Genomic DNA, 17,139 nt, shown 5'->3' with positions numbered 1-17,139 from the left:
TTCATTTTCAAGGTGAAAAACGCGATCGTTTGATTTTCGTAAAAAATCATGAGGTACCCCTCATGCTTTCTGGGTCGGTTTTTGACCATGTTTTTTTTTGGCCCAAAAAGTTGAGCAAAGGTGTCAGCAAATAAGTGCTGGATGAGAGTAACAGTTTGTCGCTATTCTGGTAGTCTAAAACGGCTCCTGACGCGAGAAAACACGGCTCAGATGTATCCGAATTTTGCTGCGATTTGTATATACTTGAGGATTAGAAGGCAATGCAAGTATGCTGTTTGCTTCAATATGAGTTTTCCCACGTAAACAAATGTGGGGCATTATTGAGGAGTCAGATCCACAGTTATAAAGGATCTTTATATGATGGTAGATAGTAAAGAAATCTATACTAGTAGACTATCCGACGCAGCTGACAGTAGTTCAATGAGAAGGACAAAGGTGATCGACAGTGTAGGTCGCTACAACGTACGCTAGTTCCCACAGAAGCGAAGCGAAGGTAGAGAACCGCCCGAAGCGTAAAAGTACACGTTTTGTATCATGTTGGATAAACGTTGATCAGAATTTTGTACCTGGATCACAACTCATTTCGGAGATACTACCTTTATCATTTGCTGCCTGGTGGTGTATGCTTTGCCAATGCACTTTGCAACACTAATAAGATAGTAGTGGTGCATTGCTGCATGAGCAAGTCCCTCTTCTGCTCGAATCTGATGCCTTTTTCAGCTGCAATAGGGCCATGGATCCAACAGTGAATTATATAATATGTGGGGTAGTATCCAATCAAGATGAGTGTGTAACTGTTACTCAATCTCGTCATATATAAAACGCTTGCCAGGTTGTGAGAAAGCTCGATTTGATTGAATGGTCTTATCAGTGCCAGATCTATACATCATGGCGCAAAGGGGCCATAGGACAAATAGCAATGTGACTGGAAGAGACATGGTCTTGCCCCAATTCATGCGGCATTCCAAACATGTCATTGTAATTGATGATAGATTATCACCTTGATATGTCATCAGGATGTATTAGACCAGACGCTAGTCATTAACATATGAATATGTTACATCTAGCACTCGATTAATGCATGACAAATCATCATCATCATCTAGCACACAAACACATCAGATAGATACGACAGAGAGGGAGCTGTTGAACCCCGCGCGCGCCGCGACTATAAATGTAGTCATCTCAGAAACCGTATGGAGGCGAGTGCGTTGAGGAGAGTGGAGGAGGATCATGTAAGCAGGAAAATAATAAACCCCCTGCAAACTTTTTGAAATTTTAATTTCTTTTTTTTTTCTTCTGTTTATTTCACATAAAAACAATTAAACATTATGGCCGATCAACATTCTGCAATTCTTGAGGAAATCAAAAAGAACATTCAAAGCCTTCATGAAAAGTTTGAAGCTCTTGAAAAGAAGGTAGCAGGTGGTGTTCCCAAGCAGGAACTCCGTATGGTCATTATGGGTCCTCCTGGTGCCGGTAAGGGTACTCAAGCTCCTGCTATCAAGGACAAGTTCTGTGCCTGTCACTTGGCTACCGGTGATATGCTCAGAGCTGCTGTTGCCTCCAAGTCTCCTCTTGGTTTGGAAGCCAAGAAGATCATGGATGAAGGAGGACTTGTTTCTGATGAAATTGTTGTTGGTATGATCAAGGAAAATTTGGACAACAACCCTGAATGTAAGAATGGGTAAGTTTTATGATAAGGTGCAATGCCAACGCGTCCGAGTTCTCGTTACTGATGATACTATTCTATAGTTTCATTTTGGATGGTTTCCCTCGTACTGTTGTTCAAGCCGAGAAGTTGGATGAGATGCTTGAAGAAAAGAAGAAGCCCTTGAACTCTGTCATTGAGTTGGTCATTGATGATAACCTTCTCGTCTCTCGTATCACTGGCCGTTTGATCCACCCTTCTTCTGGTAGAACTTATCACAAGGAATTCAAGTAAGTTGTCAAATCAGTAGATCCATATTATCACTCAGGCTAACCGCCAATTAGCCCTCCCAAGGTTGCCATGAAGGATGATGTTACTGGTGAGCCTCTTATCCAACGTTCCGATGATAACGAAGTTTCCTTAAAGAAGCGTTTGGATGCTTTCCACAAGCAAACTGTTCCCGTTGTTGATTACTACAAGAAGAAGAACATTTGGTACGGTGTTGATGCTTCTCAATCTCCCAAGGCTGTTTGGGCTGCTCTTGGTGCCATTTTCGATAAGACCCTTTAGATTTGTAATTAGTTTGTCTCTTATAAAAAAAAATAATAGGAAATCCTTGTGTTTTTTGTATGCAATAAATTATCATGTTCATATGTATGGATGGGCTTTGACTTGATCAGTCACGGAAATATGCCATATTGATGTGCATTTAAATTGTTCTACTGCGCTTTTCATTAGACGCTTTTCTTTCCAATATATCTCCATACATCACAAATCATGAGCGAGACTTCATCACCTTTATCCGACTACCAGCACGACGTCGTCTTAGATGGCAATGAGACGGTGAGCAATGAATTGGAATCATTAGGCGTTGATTTGGTTGATCAGCATGTGCTTGAAAAGTCATTGATGGAAAAGGTAAATGACGACGAGACACATGCAATATGCCTCGAGCTTAACATCATTGCAGGCGGATAAAGCACTAGCTGAGCGAGACGATGAATTAGACAGAAAGCGACTAGACAAAGCTTACAAAGAAATAGAGTAGGAAGCTTGCATGAAACCGGCACATGTGGATCGATGTTCATGCGTCTTGTTTTATAGAGCTACACAAAAGCAACTGGAGACATTGAGGCTGAAGATGAAGGAGTCTTTGGACAAGGACAAGTTTATACCAAAGATCAACCAGCAAGCTAAGCGACTACGAGATGCGAGCAAGGACAAGGACGACATTCTGGGCAGAATGCAGGATCGAGAAAAGGAGCGCTACAAGGCTGTGGTGCCCGTGGACAGGAATGCCAGACAGGATGATGAGACACAAAGAGACTTTCTTGTGAGAACCGGCAAAATAACGCCATTTGACCACTTGCCACAGTATCATGCCAAACAACGAGAGAAGGATGTGGTTTTTCCTGGATCAGTGGGTCAGATGTCACATCAAGATCTTCATGCACCGAGCCATAAAGCAGAGCAGCCTTCGACTTCATCGTCTTATTTAAAGCGCAAACTGAGTCAGAACGGCGATGATGATGATGAATACACAGATACCGCTATGGTGGACGAGGACGACGAGGACGAATATAGACAAGATGGCGTTCTAGACGAGGATGACAACCTGGATGACGAGGAGCAAACTAGCAGCAAGCGTGCATCGAGAAAATTGGATGAAATTTACAATGACGACGGATCAGAGATGAATTATAGAAAGCGACTGCAAGATTGGATTCATAATCGAAAGATCATGCGCTATCAAAAGACACATGTAAGTTTGTCGTGTGTGTATGTAGCGTGGTTCCTTTAAATGCTGATCATGCTAAAGGAGGATGCTATCAATTTTTCCATGGAAGAAATTGAGTCTAGGCTGGCGCAAGACGAGAGTAACAGTGATAACGATGCACAGGAACAATTTGAGCCACATCCCAATTTTGACGACATTGAATTTGATGGTGGCATGAAGGTGCCTGGTGAGCTGTGGGATTGCCTGTTTGACTATCAAAAGACATGTAAGTTGCGTTGACACATGCTGATAATTGAGCACTGATTGCGGGCATCCAGGCGTGCAATGGTTATGGGAATTGCATCGACAAAAAGTAGGCGGCATTTTGGGCGATGAGATGGGTTTAGGCAAGACCATTCAAGTGATTTCCTTTTTATCTGGCCTCTACTATTCGCAAATCCTTGGTCCTGGTCAGCCCTCTATCATTGTCTGCCCTGCGACTGTGATGAAGCAATGGGTGCAAGAATTTCACAAGTGGTGGCCTCCCTTGAGAGTCGCCATCCTGCACTCAAGCGGCACAGGCATCAAGAATTCCGTACACGGAAAGGGTAAGAGCAGAGCATTATTGGATCAAGAAGAGGAAGACAGCGAAGAGGAAGAAGAAGAGTACACGTTTCAAAACAACAATGAGAATGGCGATGATGATGAAGAAGAAGAGTACGAGCCAGATCGCAGAGGAAAGGGCGCGTCCAGAAAGAAGGCGAAAAATGCAAGATCGTCCGCCAAAAGCATTCTCACTACAAAGGCAGGTAGAAATGCAGCCGCCTTGGTGGAACAATACGTAAAGTACGGCGGTATCTTGATTACAACGTACAGTGGTGTTCAGAGCTACAGAGAGATCTTGTTGAAGCATCGTTGGGGATATGTAGTATTAGATGAAGGACATAAGATTAGAAACCCTGACTCTGGCACAACGCTGGCAATCAAGCAATTCAAGGTAATATAAAATATTTGAGTTTTTCCCCCTCTCAAAGTCATTTCTTACTCTTTCTGTTTTTTTTGCATAGACACCTCATAGAATCATCTTGTCAGGTACACCGATACAAAACAACCTGAAAGAGTTGTGGTCTTTGTTTGATTTCATATTTCCAGGCAGATTAGGTGTGAGTACAATGTGGGCTCATCTGTTGCACCGAGGGTATTAACACACTTATAGACGCTGCCCATCTTTCAAACGCAATTTTCCATCCCTATTGGTATTGGTGGATATGCGAATGCGACCAATGTTCAGGTACAAACAGCCTACAAGTGTGCTTGCATGTTGCGAGATTTGATCAACCCATACCTGCTTCGACGCATGAAAGTCGATGTCGCCTCTGACCTACCCAAAAAAAACGAACAAGTGCTATTCTGCAAGCTGACCAAACCTCAACGCAGTGCTTATCTCAAGTTTATCTCGTCCAAGGACATGGACGCAATTCTGGAGCGTCGACGTCAAGTGCTGTTCGGCATTGATATCGTCAGAAAGATTTGCAATCATCCAGACATCATGGACTTGACACTGCCGCACACGGATCCTGACTATGGCAATCCTGAACGCAGTGGCAAAATGATCGTTGTGAGAGCCTTGTTGAAAATGTGGAAACAGCAGCAGCACCGTGTATTGCTCTTTTGTCAGACGAGACAGATGCTCGATATCCTAGAGATTATGATGAATCGCTCCCACTACAGATACCTGAGAATGGACGGTACGACGCCTGTTGGTCAGCGTATTGCCATGGTGAATGAATTCAACACAGTGCCTGATATTTTTGTCTTCTTATTGACTACCAAGGTGGGCGGCCTCGGTTTGAATCTGACAGGTGCGGATAGAGTCATTCTTTTCGATCCTGACTGGGTAGGTCGCCTGTCAATAGACCGATGTATAAGCTAATGAATAATCCAATAGAATCCTTCCACTGATATGCAGGCAAGGGAGAGGGCTTGGCGTTTGGGTCAAAAGAAGGAGGTGACAGTGTATCGTTTAATGACGAGTGGCACAATCGAGGAAAAGATATATCATCGTCAGATCTACAAGCAGTTTTTGACAAACAAGATTCTCAAGGATCCAAAGCAGAGGAGGTTCTTTGATGCCAGTAACTTGCAGTCCTTATTCACGTTGGGGGCAGAAGATGCTGTGGGTACAGAAACAGGAGATTTGTTCAAAGGCACAGAGATCAATTACAACGACACTCGCAGAAAGAAAAAGAAGAGAAAGAATGGCGATGATGAAAGGGTTCTGGTAGCCATTGAAGGTGTCGATAGCTTGGAACGATAGTAACGTATCTTGTTGATTGGATTGGCATGGATGACTGATATGTGTTTATAGCGCAGGAGAGCGGTTAGAGGAGGAAGAAAGACGCAAAGAACGAGAACAAATGGAAGCAAATGATAGCATTGATGGCGAGGATCATGTTCTCAAGAGCTTGTTTGAAATGACAGGCATCCAAAGTGCATTGCAACACGACCAAATCATGGATTCTGCCTCTCATGATGCTGTCTTTGTTGAGCGTGAAGGTAATCTACATGCAGTGAATAGTGCATGTATGGCATCTATCTCTTACACATACATAGCTACTCTCGTTGCTGAGCGTGCAGCAGCGGCGCTAAAGGAATCCAGGCGTCAACGCCGACAAATGGACATTGGAACACCCACATGGACAGGTCGTTCTGGAGCAGCTGGAGCACCTCGATTTGCACTTTCAAATCGAGCAGCTACCCCTCCTCCAAAGTTCGGACAGAGCCCCGCATTCTCAACGCATAGTGCCCCTGTATCACCATCCCCTAAAAACGCATTTGGCTCTGGAAATGTATCTGGCTTTAAAGCAATGAATGATGCCAGACCATCCTCGAGTTCATTGCTGGCGCGCATGAAGGAACGAAGAGCAATGGAATCAGGCAAAAGTGCTAGTCCACAGCCACAAGGTAAGGGATGCTCTGTAAGTCGTCATGGAACTTGTACTCAAGCATTATTACATTCAAATTTTGATAGAAGTGTCGCTCTCCATTTTGGATAATGCAGCTCGAGGAGGCATGATTGTCAAGATCAGAGATTACCTGTCTAAACACAATGGTCGTGGCACTTCGCAAGACATTATAGATGCATTGGACATTAGTATCAATCAAGAGCAGATCATTATTTTTAGAAAAATGCTACAAGCCATTGCAACATTTAAGAAGGATCAGACAGGAAAGGGCTTCTGGATGCTGAAAGAAGATTATTTATAGAGAGAAATGTCTCATCAAGGTAGTGTGTTTAAACTTCCGATGAACCTCTCTTTGAAGAAGATGGCAAGGAAGCTATCCATATTGATTCATTCATGTCATTTGTAGATATGGAGAGAGAGGAATGGAGAACAATGTTGCATTACAATCGTGACTTGGCAACCTGAATTTAGTTGAACGCCCACCACACCACTTCTACCTCTCCCCCTTTCTTTCCCAATAAAAAAAAAAAATCTAATTTATTAAACCCAAATCTTGCAACCTTTCATACCTGTTGTTTTATTACTTATTGACCTGCGCGTAATTGGCCAAGGACGGAACAACCTGAAAGACATTGACTAGAAACAACAACCCATCACTCTATACAACAACTGCATAAAACATAGGTAGAATCCATTACATCCAAAAAGAACTGCGTGAATTTGCATAGCAACCCAAGAAAACTCAGATTTCTCATATACTATATATATATATATATAGCAACCTTCATCCATCAAATGACAATTGACGAATTTGAACCAGAAGACGTATTGCTGGAGATCAGCCGCAAGCTTTCCAATGTTTCTATACACAAATTACCTGCTCATGGAGGCAATGTAGAGAAGGATGCTGTACGTATTGAACATAACGGGGTTTTTCATGGTGTTCAAGATCCGATTTGATTGCTTATTGTATGTGTTGTAGTTGCCTACCATCAAGTATTTGCTCTTCTCGTCAGAGCGTGACCAGATCAAACAAAGTATTCGCCTCTTGCGTAGATACTTGACTCAAGGTAAACCTATATACATTGGGATTTGTATGACCCTCATGATTTACCATGAGCATTCTGTAGGTCATAGTGACGAAAGTAGTGTCAATGATATCCTTGCATTGGATATTTTACCTCGTATCAAGGAATTAATAGGATCTGATCTGGGTGATACAATCAAGGTACGTTATAAATTACTAAAGGTATAAAAAAGCTCCTTTACACATGTTTATCTCCTTGAAATATTTAGTTTGAATGCGCATGGATTGTCACCAATGTTGCTGTAAGTTGATTGAGAGATCCTTGTCGGATGATATGGCATATTTACGCATTACGCTTGTAGGCTGGAACAACCGAGCAAACCAATGCCATCATTGAAGCAGGATTTGTTGATTTGTTGCTCGATTGTATGCGACAAGAAAATGGATCATTAGACTTGAAGGCACAAGCTGCATGGGCTCTTGGTAATATTGCGGGCGAATCACCAAATTACAGAGAAGAGCTTATGAGAAAAGGCTTTACACATGCCATTGTCAAAGTACTTGAAGATGTATACCAAGATACATACGATGAATCGCAAGACTTGAGTTATCCAGCTGGAAAAATACGATTCTCTGATGAAGATATCTACTCGAATGTGGAAGCGTTGCTCTGGGCATTATCCAATATGTCTCGTGGTGGTTTCCATGTTGCAGAATATTATCAGAACTACTTGCCCATGTTTAAGGTGTTTTCAGACTTTATCGTCTTTGATTATACAAAGCTTGAAATTGAAATCTGGTAAGTTGTGCAAGCGTGTGTTTAATTTGATGTACTGAGTGAAGCTTAGCTGGGGATTATCTCGTGTGCTATACAACATGCATGATGTCAATGCTTTTCACCAACGCAATCATATATCAGATGAACTCTGCGAGAGACTATCTAGTCTTTTAAGGTATGCCCATCAGTGTGGAGAAGCAATGTTTATGTGTGCAATCGTTCTAATACACAGCATGACAGAGATGGCGTACCAAAAGTAGTTGTACCTGCCATTCGAACCGTGGTGAATATCACATCTGGACCCAACAGCTGTGTTGAAGGTCTATTACGCACGCCGTTACTGACAAGCATCACTCGATTATTGGAACCACAAGCACCTAATGAAATCCGAAAAGATGCCTTCCTCGTCATCTCCAATCTAGCAGCTGGAAACGAAGAAATGATCAAGCATGTCATTGAACACAAGGTGGTGATGAACAGCGTCGTTGCACACATTACTGTTCCTGGACACAGTTATAGCTCTAATCCAGTGCTATGGACACCGACATTATCACATGCCTATTACATGAAGAACGATGAATGGAAAGTAACAAAGGAAGCACTGTGGATTATATTCAATATCGTCTCGCTCGGAAGTGATCCCTCGGTCTGGTAAGTGCTTTATTCAAAAAAAGTCCATGAATAGCAATACTCAATATGTAAATATAACACAGGGATCTACTCAATGAACACCCTTACTTGCCACGATCTCTCGCAGCAGTCCTCAACTACATTGATCTCCCTTTGGATGTATGCGAAAAGAGCATAGAGGCCATCATCAGCTTGGTACAGCGCTCAAACAAATGGATCGACAATCGTTTCCCCAATGGCAAGAACCCATTTGTAAGAGATCTCATTGAAAACGGTGTACATACGGCTCTTCCTTGCATACAGCAAGTGCATGAAAACGAGAATCTGAGAGACTTGTGCTTGAAATTGGATAAATTACTCGTCGCTTCAGAAGAAGATGTGGTTCAAACAGCATCCATTTCAGACGTAGCTGGTATGGCGAGTGCCTTCGGACTACCCACTATTGTAGAGATCAAGTCGAAAAGTAACAAGAGACGAGTCATTCGTGGCCTGGAGGATGGTGATGTTAGACTTATCGAAAACGCTGTTGGTAATTTATGCATTTAACACCCTCATTCTCCTCCTCCATCTCTCTCGCGGTCTTCTATCAATTCATATTTAGTTATAAATGCAAATAAAAAAAAATGTCAATACAGAAGCTCCAAGTCTAGCTATCATCATTATATATGCTGTAAAACATTCAAAAAAAGTAGACAAACAAACCATACTACCCTTTCAAAAATTTAAAAAATTGAGTACCTTACAAGGTGAATAAACTACCAGGGAAGCCGGCATTGGGGAAGGGGGTTTGCAGGAGGTGCTTAGCCCATCCACTAAGAACATAACGCATCTTTCAACATTTGGTAACATTGATCTATAAGGCGGTTTACCGTAGCGAGGTGAAGGTGAAAAACCATGGTAGCTAAGCATCTAGCCCAATATTTGGTAATATTATTTTGGACAAAAATTCTTTTTTACACTTTATATCCAGACTGCCCTTCAAGAAGATTTCAGCTACCAAGGATGTAATTCATGCCGTGTAAATAAAAGCTATAAAGCAAAAATACAGTCAAATTTGACAGTTTTCAAGCCTTCATATCTTGACACGCAGATCTTTCTGAGCCACCGGAATGACGCCAAACAATTGTACTTGAGTAGTAGTAACTTCCTGACATCTTTGCTCAACTTTTTTGGGCCAAAAAAAAAACATGGTCAAAAACCGACCAGAAAGCATGAGGGGTACCTCATGCTTTTTTACGAAAATCAAACGATCGCGTTTTTCACCTTGAAAATGAACACTTTTACTATGGTATAGATCAGTTCAAAATGTTTCTCTCGACCCAAAGCAACATCTGAAATCACTTTAATGGGGGTGTTCATATGCAAAATATGCCTATTTTCGCTAAAAACCTCATTTCAAATTTTATTAAATTGCTCATTAAGTTCGGTCAAAGTATTCATTACAATTAGTATCATTGGAAGCGCCTTGAAAAGTACTTCAAGAATGGATTAGGAAGCGTTTTTTTTTTTTTTTTTTTGTAGGGGAGTCGAGCTCCAAGTTTTATTTAAAGTCCTTAAAATGTCATGCTGAGGGAAAGAAAAGACTGTTGGTGGACCCAATGTCTGCAAAGAAGGGGAATAAGATATTTTTTGAATTAAGTTGGGAAAGAAATCTACTACTAATAAGGTGCGACACCTAGAGCCAATACAGTCTTGCGGAAATCGTCAAAATATAGATCATGGATAAGAGCACAAAACACCAAACGAGGACATCAGTACTACGCCAAAAAAAATCAAACAACTTGCGTTCACCAGGATTTGAACCGGGATCCTCCCGTTGGCATACGGGAGTTTTACCACTTCGCCCTACCACCAGGGGCAGGATTAGGAAGCGTAGGGTGATCATCACAATTTATATAGTCAAATCTCACAAAATAGCTTAAAGAAGTCGAAAAAGGATTAAATCTATCCAATCCTGAATAGAAAAGACAAACTGAGTTTCAATCTATTCTAGCGGGCGGCACCACTGCTGCTGGCTGACCTAAATGTCTTTCTGTTGAAGGCAGTGATAATTGCGACACTGATTAAATGGGAATCATGGAATTGAAAGAACAATTGCTTAGCCCAGAAACTTTTTTTTGGAGAGCTTTGCCTCATGAAGGTGTCTTTTGCAATGACAATATCTCAAAAAAGTCGCTATAAATCTTACACAAGTCCTGTATTTACGCATGGCCAGCTTTATGCCGTCATCCGAGGAGCAACATCAGCGAATGGATACCTCCCCCTCCTAACTTTGATATAGCTTTTTTTTTTTTTTTACTATTAATTGATTGTTTAAAATCTACTTTTATGCCAGACTTTTTATTATCTCTGATTTGGAATGTCTTCGGACTCTTGGACTGAGATGGCTCGTCCCTTCAATTGACTCAGATCCCCGGATTGTTTGTATTTTTCTCTGTTCTTGTTTTATTTCTTTTCAATTTATAACCATAACCTCCCTCTCTCGTCCTATTATAGATAAAATTGATTGCTCATGTCGAAATCTTTATACCAAAAGCTCTCACTAGCATATAAGACGACTAGATTTCCTTGGAAAAAACATGCACTTATCGGTTACGATCTCGAAGGCAATGAATACTGGGATTGTCCCAACCCATTAGGTATGTTGAAATACCCAAATGACAAACAGGTCAAAGCTTACAATCATTCAAAGGTGGAAGAATGAAGCGATGGGTGCAAATGACAGACGATTCTGAGAATGATTTGACAGTATTTCATGGAGACAAATTACCAGGTAATTTCTATGAATGAGAAAGGTGGAGGTTGATTTAAGCAATGTATTCATGTACGTTTGACAGTCCAATGGCAGGCATGGTTGAGACACACAAGAACAGCTGCACCCACTATACAAGAATTAGTACAAGAAGAGAGAAGAAAAGCCCTTGTGCAGGAGAGAGCCAAGGCTTTGGATGAAGAGTGGGAGCAGGTATAATGTGTTTTAAAATCTATAAAATGGCAGTGGAACTAATGAATCGAATGATGTTAGCGCAAGTTGCAACTACAACAGTTGCATGACGATGAACAGAGAGAAGTGGATCGTTTGGCAGCATTGGAAAGTGGTAAGTTATTGGGGGCAATGTTACTTAATGGGCTGTTGTTTACATATGTTTTCTCATAAGCGGAAAAAGAGCAAAAGGACAAGAAGGAAGAAGCTGCCAAGTCATCGAGACCTTCTGGTACTGGCGATACCTTTTCGCCAGGTGAATGGAACCCAACAAGCTCAAGAAGAAGATAAAACACTTTAACGTATGATATCCGAATGAATAGCAACTGCATGGAAGCAGTTTAATAGAAAATAAAAGCAACAGATTACATCGTTGTTGATACATAAGCAAAGCAATTTTATTTTATACATAAATCTTAAAATACAAAAGGTGGGTGATATGGATTACAGCAATAGTCTGTTTTAACGAGTAACAATGTCTGCCAAATCATTCTTGGTATTACCCCAAGTAGCAACATTGAAACGTTGTGAAAGAGTGACATAGGACATCATGATCATCATATCTCTAAAGAGGAAGAGGTCTCCAGTTTCCAAATAAGCAGCCTTGCCCTCGAGGAGCTTTTCAATGTTGACCCAGCCAAGCCTTTCAAGGGTTTCCTTGGTGATAAGCTTGTCGAGAAGATTGACCACTACAGGATTGCGTCCTTCAGAAGGAGGAGCGAGGAAAGGATGTTTGGTGCGCTTATACATTTCTTCAGTAATGTAAGGTTTGACAGCTTCTTTGAGAACCCACTTTTCATTCAAGGTGCCATCGTCATTGCACTTGATCTTGAGCGAGGGAGGAAGACCGTTGACATATTCACAGAGATGGTGATCCAAAAAGGGAGTGCGTGCTTCAACCGAGTGAGCCATTTCGCTACGATCACCAAGCGAGTTACAGAGATGGTTGGGGAGGAAAGTGTGGTTTTCAACATACATGGCAGTATGAAGAGGATGCCATTTGTTGTTGGCCTTGTAGCGAGCCATACCGCTAAGACTTTCAGCCATGGCAAGAGCAGGGTTGGGTCTGCCTACTTGAGCGAGAGCAGCATCGTGATAGCATTTGTCTTCCAGAGTGAGGGCCTTGCCCAGCATAGTATGCGTGTTGATATTATTGAGAAGCTTACGGGTCATAATATCTGCACTGTTGTGGCCTGCAAATATATCCTTACCATATTTGTTGAATTCTTCCTGACCGCCAAAGTGCTTGAGTCTAGCTTCACGTTGATCGTTGGGAAGTGTGCCAAACCCATCAGGAGAGGCATTATCAGTTTCACGCAAATAATCAGCGTGGAAGAAAGCATAGCCACCGAAATGCTCATCAGAGCCCTCACCGGTCATGACAACCTTGTAGCCTTGATCACGCACGAATTCAGACAAGAGGAACTTACCAATGGCGTTCAAGTTGTTGTGAGGTTGCTCTACGTGCCAAACAGATTCCTCAAAGTTGTTCAACATATCATCTTCAGTAAGCGACAATTTCTTAAAGTCAGCGCCACAGAATGCAGCTGTTCTTTCAGCAATGGCAGATTCATCGTAAATGTCACTTCCAGCGAAACTGATGCAGAAGGCTTTCAGCTTGGCGTCAGGATTGCTCTCTCTCAAAATAGAGGATGCAATACCAGCAATACAGGAACTATCAATGCCACCACTAAGATAAACACCAAGAGGGACATCGGCTCTCAATCGGGTTCTGATGGCGTCCTTTAAATGGTCATGAACACCTTGAACCATCTCTTCTACAGTACGAGTTTCCTTGACGTTCTTGTCAGGATAATCAGCGTCCCAGTAAGGCTGAATTTCCATGGATCCAGAAGAAGTAGCAATCAGATAGTGAGCAGGGGGCAGCTTGTAGACACCTTTGAAGCAAGTTCTCATGTCATTGACAGGACCATTATGCATGATGGAGTCGATATCCCATTCAGGCTTCCATCCCATAGGCAGAAACGACTTGATTTCACTACCCACAAGCAAAGTACCGTTGTAAACTGTGTAGTAAAGAGGTTTGATACCGAAGCGATCACGAGCAGCAATGAAACGGTTTTTCTTAGCATCGAAAATGTTGATGGCAAATTCACCACGAAGATGTTCGAGGAAGCCCATGCCGTATTCCTCGTAAAGATGAAGCGCAATCTCACTATCGCTCTTGGTGCTGAACGTGTGTCTTTTGGCTTCCAATTCTTCTCTGATACGCTCAAAATCATACAACTCACCGTTCACAACACATTGAACAGAAGCAGAGGCGTTACTGAGAGGTTGTTGACCACCGTTTAAATCGATGATAGAGAGACGGACATGGCCAAGGCCTTTTTAATAAGGTTAGGCCCAACATAAAATAACAGGATACACAGTACTACTTACCACAGCGTCCACTAGGAGAAATGTACTTGCCTCGGGAATCAGGACCACGATGATGGATGTATTGCAAGGCGGTATCGAGATCAAGGTTGGGAAACTCGTTATCCGAGATATCAAAATGAAAGTAACTACAGAAACCACACATGGTGTATAATCAAGTGAAGAGAAAAGGATATAAAAAGAATAGGGCCTTATTTACACCTCGAATGTACGTTGCGAATGTGCCTTTCTGTTACCAATCCTAGCCTGAACTTTATGCAGAATAGGTGACACGCAACTAAAATCTACTTTCGCTCAATTTATGAATATACTGCTCATCTTGTATTCTGTTTGTGCTCTCTGTGGTAGAATATGTGAACCGCCCACTTGAGTACTTGGAAAGAAGCCATCTTCCGCTAGCTAGTATGAGAATCCAGAGTCGCTCGGTTGATTTGTATACCCTCTCATTTTACCTCAAACTAAATACTCTACCCGGGTGAACTTTGTTTTGTACATGAAATTCTAGAAATAGCATAAATAAAGGGGTCAATATGTCAAACGTTACACGTAAAGAGGGATCACTTGGAGGGATTTAAAGCAGCATTGACTCTCACGATGATGGCATAGTTTATCATATCTTGTTGGTCTCGAGATCTATAGATTAATTCCTATTTGCCGACTGCATCTATAGAAACTAGCTAGCTTGCGTTTTTGACTAGACCAAATGACATGTGCAACAAAGACTTTTGGGTTTCTTTCACGAAGGGCAATAATGTTCATATGTTGAAACGACATGCACTTCAATAGGCTTCATTCAAGGGCATTTGTCAAAGACATTCACATCACATTGCCTCACGTTCAAGGGATTGAAAGCTTGTATTAGGACATAGTCCATGACTGTAAAGTTCTATCATTTCCGGGAACTGATCCACAATGCGCTTTGCAGGAACAACATGTAGTTTCAGGCTCATGCTATTTGGTATAATAGCTACTCATCAAATGTCGATTTATTGAGACTTCTTCGGCATAAAGTTCAATTCACGGCTGCAATAGAAGTATGCATGCCAGAAAGGTATTTAATGAACCTTGTTTCAAAGTTGAATAACGTTTTGACTAAAAAAAAAATCCACTTTGTTAAAGATGCCACTAGTAGTTTTGGCTGGTGCGAATGGCAATACCCTTTTCCTTGAAGTCGACTTTGTTCATTACGAAAGTTAGAATTTCAACATTAACAGGACTCACAAAGAAGCATTCTGTTCATATTGCCACTTGGCCATTAAATCTTATTGCAGTGGATGAAACGCTATTATATCCAGCATGGAAAAGCCGTTTCACCAAACATTGAGTAGAACTTGGGCAATATTACGAGAAAGTAAGTATTTATTATAGTCTTGAATACATTTTACATTTGAACACTGATTGTCAATTAGCGCAAATCCGTGAGACAATAGCAAGGCCAAACTAAACAATGTATCTTAAAGCACTCTCTCTTGAAGCTGAAAATTTACTTGAAGAAAAGACAGATCCCAATGACCGCATCATCATCAAGTAGGCCAAGTTAGTATTCCAATGGGTACATGGAAAGAAATCCTGTGCAGAGCACCCCCCCCCCCTTTTTAGATAATAATTCCAAAATAAAGTATAAATATCAAAATATATGCAACGTTGAAATGCTGGTTGAAGCTCTTGATAGCAATTCACTGCCATACTCCGTTTACAGGACAAAATGGAAGGTGATATGTCAAGCACCGAGTACTTGAGCCCCATCACGGTGAATTAAAGTTGTAGTATATCAATCTTTATGGTGTTGAAAGCTCAGCAAAGGAGACATTCACACCTAGCCTATCCACTTGTAAAGACTGACAGGCTGAATACTTGTTCCAGAAACACTCGTTCAAGGCCGCACTACTTATATCATGTGCTTGTGCGCTACAACTGAAACGGAACAGTTGCTGGCCTGTAGCTTCAAAAAGATGTTAAGAAGGTTCATGTAGTACTGTATCTGCATTCAATATAGCTGTGCAAGAAACCGCCGTCTGAAGGTTGATCAGCAGCTTTACAGCTTAACGCTAGGCTCGGCAGCTCTCTTTCTATGGTTTATTACTGATAATACACGATGATATATAGCTAAAAGGAATTGGGCGAGTTCTGGGCGCATTGGCGCTAAACACAAGCGGTGAATCTTTTATCGTAAATAATGAATTCTTCATTTGACAACAAGGGGACCTCCAATGGCAATGGCACAATGTTCATTATCTGCTTTAATTTCTCATGCAATAGGGCATCTACGTTGTTCCCTTGCATTGGGCCTAACTCAATGCTTGCTTTGGGTAGTAGGTAAATCTTTTGTATCTCTGGGTAGATGTTGATGAGCCGAAGCACATGCTCGTTCAGCCAGGTCTTGCGGCTCGCTAGCAAGAAAGACTGCAGGTCACTGCTGACAGACGTCTTTTCTAGCTCTGTGATGAACGTCTCTGCATGAATGTGTATCTCGCAGCCTAGTACTAAGTTGGTCATTTCAGGTGAATGCAGCAGCAGATTGCCTAGCGTGTAGGCATCCACAGACACAAAGTTGGTTTGCTGGGATGATCCAATGAGTTCCAGGCTCTTGATTTTAAGTGATTGAGATGGCAGCAAGCGTAAACAGTGATCAGATAGTGTTGTCCACCCACAAATGGTGAGGTGCTGTAGATTTTGACATTGGTTTAATAGATATTGAACAATGCTGTCTCGCACACCCCATATACGGATTGATAGAATATGGGATAGATGAAGGTCAATGGTGTTCTTTAATTCTGTCAGCTTCCAAAGTTCTTGTTCTCTCCATGGTTTTAAATCGATCGACTTCCAGACAATGGGTTGATCGCAAAAGGTACGCATGTATTTACAAGTTAGCCTCAGTGAAGCCAAGTCTCGACATGGCACCAGTGATATCACTTTGTATAGTAGCTCTGGAGGTAAAGTATCTAGCATATTGTTGAGTGTGTGTATATGTATGAAAAGTCTATGGT

General features: G+C 41.7%; 6 protein-coding genes across 6 annotated transcripts; 4 read left to right on the top strand and 2 right to left on the bottom strand.

Moving 5' to 3' along the window:
- Nucleotides 1–1,331: 1,331 nt before the first annotated feature.
- Nucleotides 1,332–2,221, top strand: ATC70_000716 (uncharacterized protein; the record flags this gene model as incomplete). The annotated part of the gene is made up of 3 exons (XM_064820127.1): nucleotides 1,332–1,687; nucleotides 1,756–1,941; nucleotides 1,996–2,221. The coding sequence occupies 3 exons, from the start codon at nucleotides 1,332–1,334 to the stop codon at nucleotides 2,219–2,221; spliced, it is 768 nt and encodes a 255-aa protein (XP_064684047.1).
- A 207-nt stretch (nucleotides 2,222–2,428) lies between these two features.
- On the top strand, nucleotides 2,429–6,635 carry ATC70_000715 (uncharacterized protein; the record flags this gene model as incomplete). The annotated part of the gene is made up of 11 exons (XM_064820126.1): nucleotides 2,429–2,569; nucleotides 2,622–2,695; nucleotides 2,756–3,413; nucleotides 3,471–3,654; nucleotides 3,707–4,365; nucleotides 4,436–4,531; nucleotides 4,585–5,265; nucleotides 5,317–5,684; nucleotides 5,737–5,924; nucleotides 5,982–6,332; nucleotides 6,400–6,635. 11 exons carry the CDS (start codon nucleotides 2,429–2,431, stop codon nucleotides 6,633–6,635), a joined length of 3,636 nt encoding a protein of 1,211 aa, XP_064684046.1.
- Nucleotides 6,636–7,129: 494 nt separating this feature from the next.
- IFM1 (translation initiation factor IF-2) lies at nucleotides 7,130–9,315 on the top strand (the record flags this gene model as incomplete). The annotated part of the gene is made up of 8 exons (XM_064820125.1): nucleotides 7,130–7,243; nucleotides 7,317–7,404; nucleotides 7,465–7,562; nucleotides 7,631–7,663; nucleotides 7,724–8,160; nucleotides 8,210–8,314; nucleotides 8,380–8,790; nucleotides 8,853–9,315. The coding sequence occupies 8 exons, from the start codon at nucleotides 7,130–7,132 to the stop codon at nucleotides 9,313–9,315; spliced, it is 1,749 nt and encodes a 582-aa protein (XP_064684045.1).
- Nucleotides 9,316–11,281: 1,966 nt separating this feature from the next.
- On the top strand, nucleotides 11,282–12,043 carry RPP1 (RNA-binding RNA processing protein rpp1; the record flags this gene model as incomplete). Its single annotated transcript, XM_064820124.1, has 5 exons — nucleotides 11,282–11,408; nucleotides 11,462–11,542; nucleotides 11,607–11,734; nucleotides 11,795–11,867; nucleotides 11,928–12,043. The coding sequence occupies 5 exons, from the start codon at nucleotides 11,282–11,284 to the stop codon at nucleotides 12,041–12,043; spliced, it is 525 nt and encodes a 174-aa protein (XP_064684044.1).
- Nucleotides 12,044–12,214: 171 nt separating this feature from the next.
- On the bottom strand, nucleotides 12,215–14,294 carry ATC70_000712 (uncharacterized protein; the record flags this gene model as incomplete). Its single annotated transcript, XM_064820123.1, has 2 exons — nucleotides 12,215–14,097; nucleotides 14,153–14,294. 2 exons carry the CDS (start codon nucleotides 14,292–14,294, stop codon nucleotides 12,215–12,217), a joined length of 2,025 nt encoding a protein of 674 aa, XP_064684043.1.
- Nucleotides 14,295–16,291: 1,997 nt separating this feature from the next.
- ATC70_000711 (uncharacterized protein) lies at nucleotides 16,292–17,101 on the bottom strand (the record flags this gene model as incomplete). The annotated part of the gene is made up of 1 exon (XM_064820122.1): nucleotides 16,292–17,101. One exon carries the CDS (start codon nucleotides 17,099–17,101, stop codon nucleotides 16,292–16,294), a length of 810 nt encoding a protein of 269 aa, XP_064684042.1.
- Between the last annotated feature and the right edge of the window lie 38 nt (nucleotides 17,102–17,139).

The sequence above is a fragment of the Mucor velutinosus genome, assembly GCF_035048745.1.
Source record: "Mucor velutinosus strain NIH1002 chromosome Unknown tig00000041, whole genome shotgun sequence".
Classification (NCBI taxonomy): Eukaryota; Fungi; Mucoromycota; class Mucoromycetes; order Mucorales; family Mucoraceae; genus Mucor; species Mucor velutinosus.
Note: the sequence above shows the minus strand (reverse complement) of the source record. Positions and strands in the feature narration are given on the sequence as shown.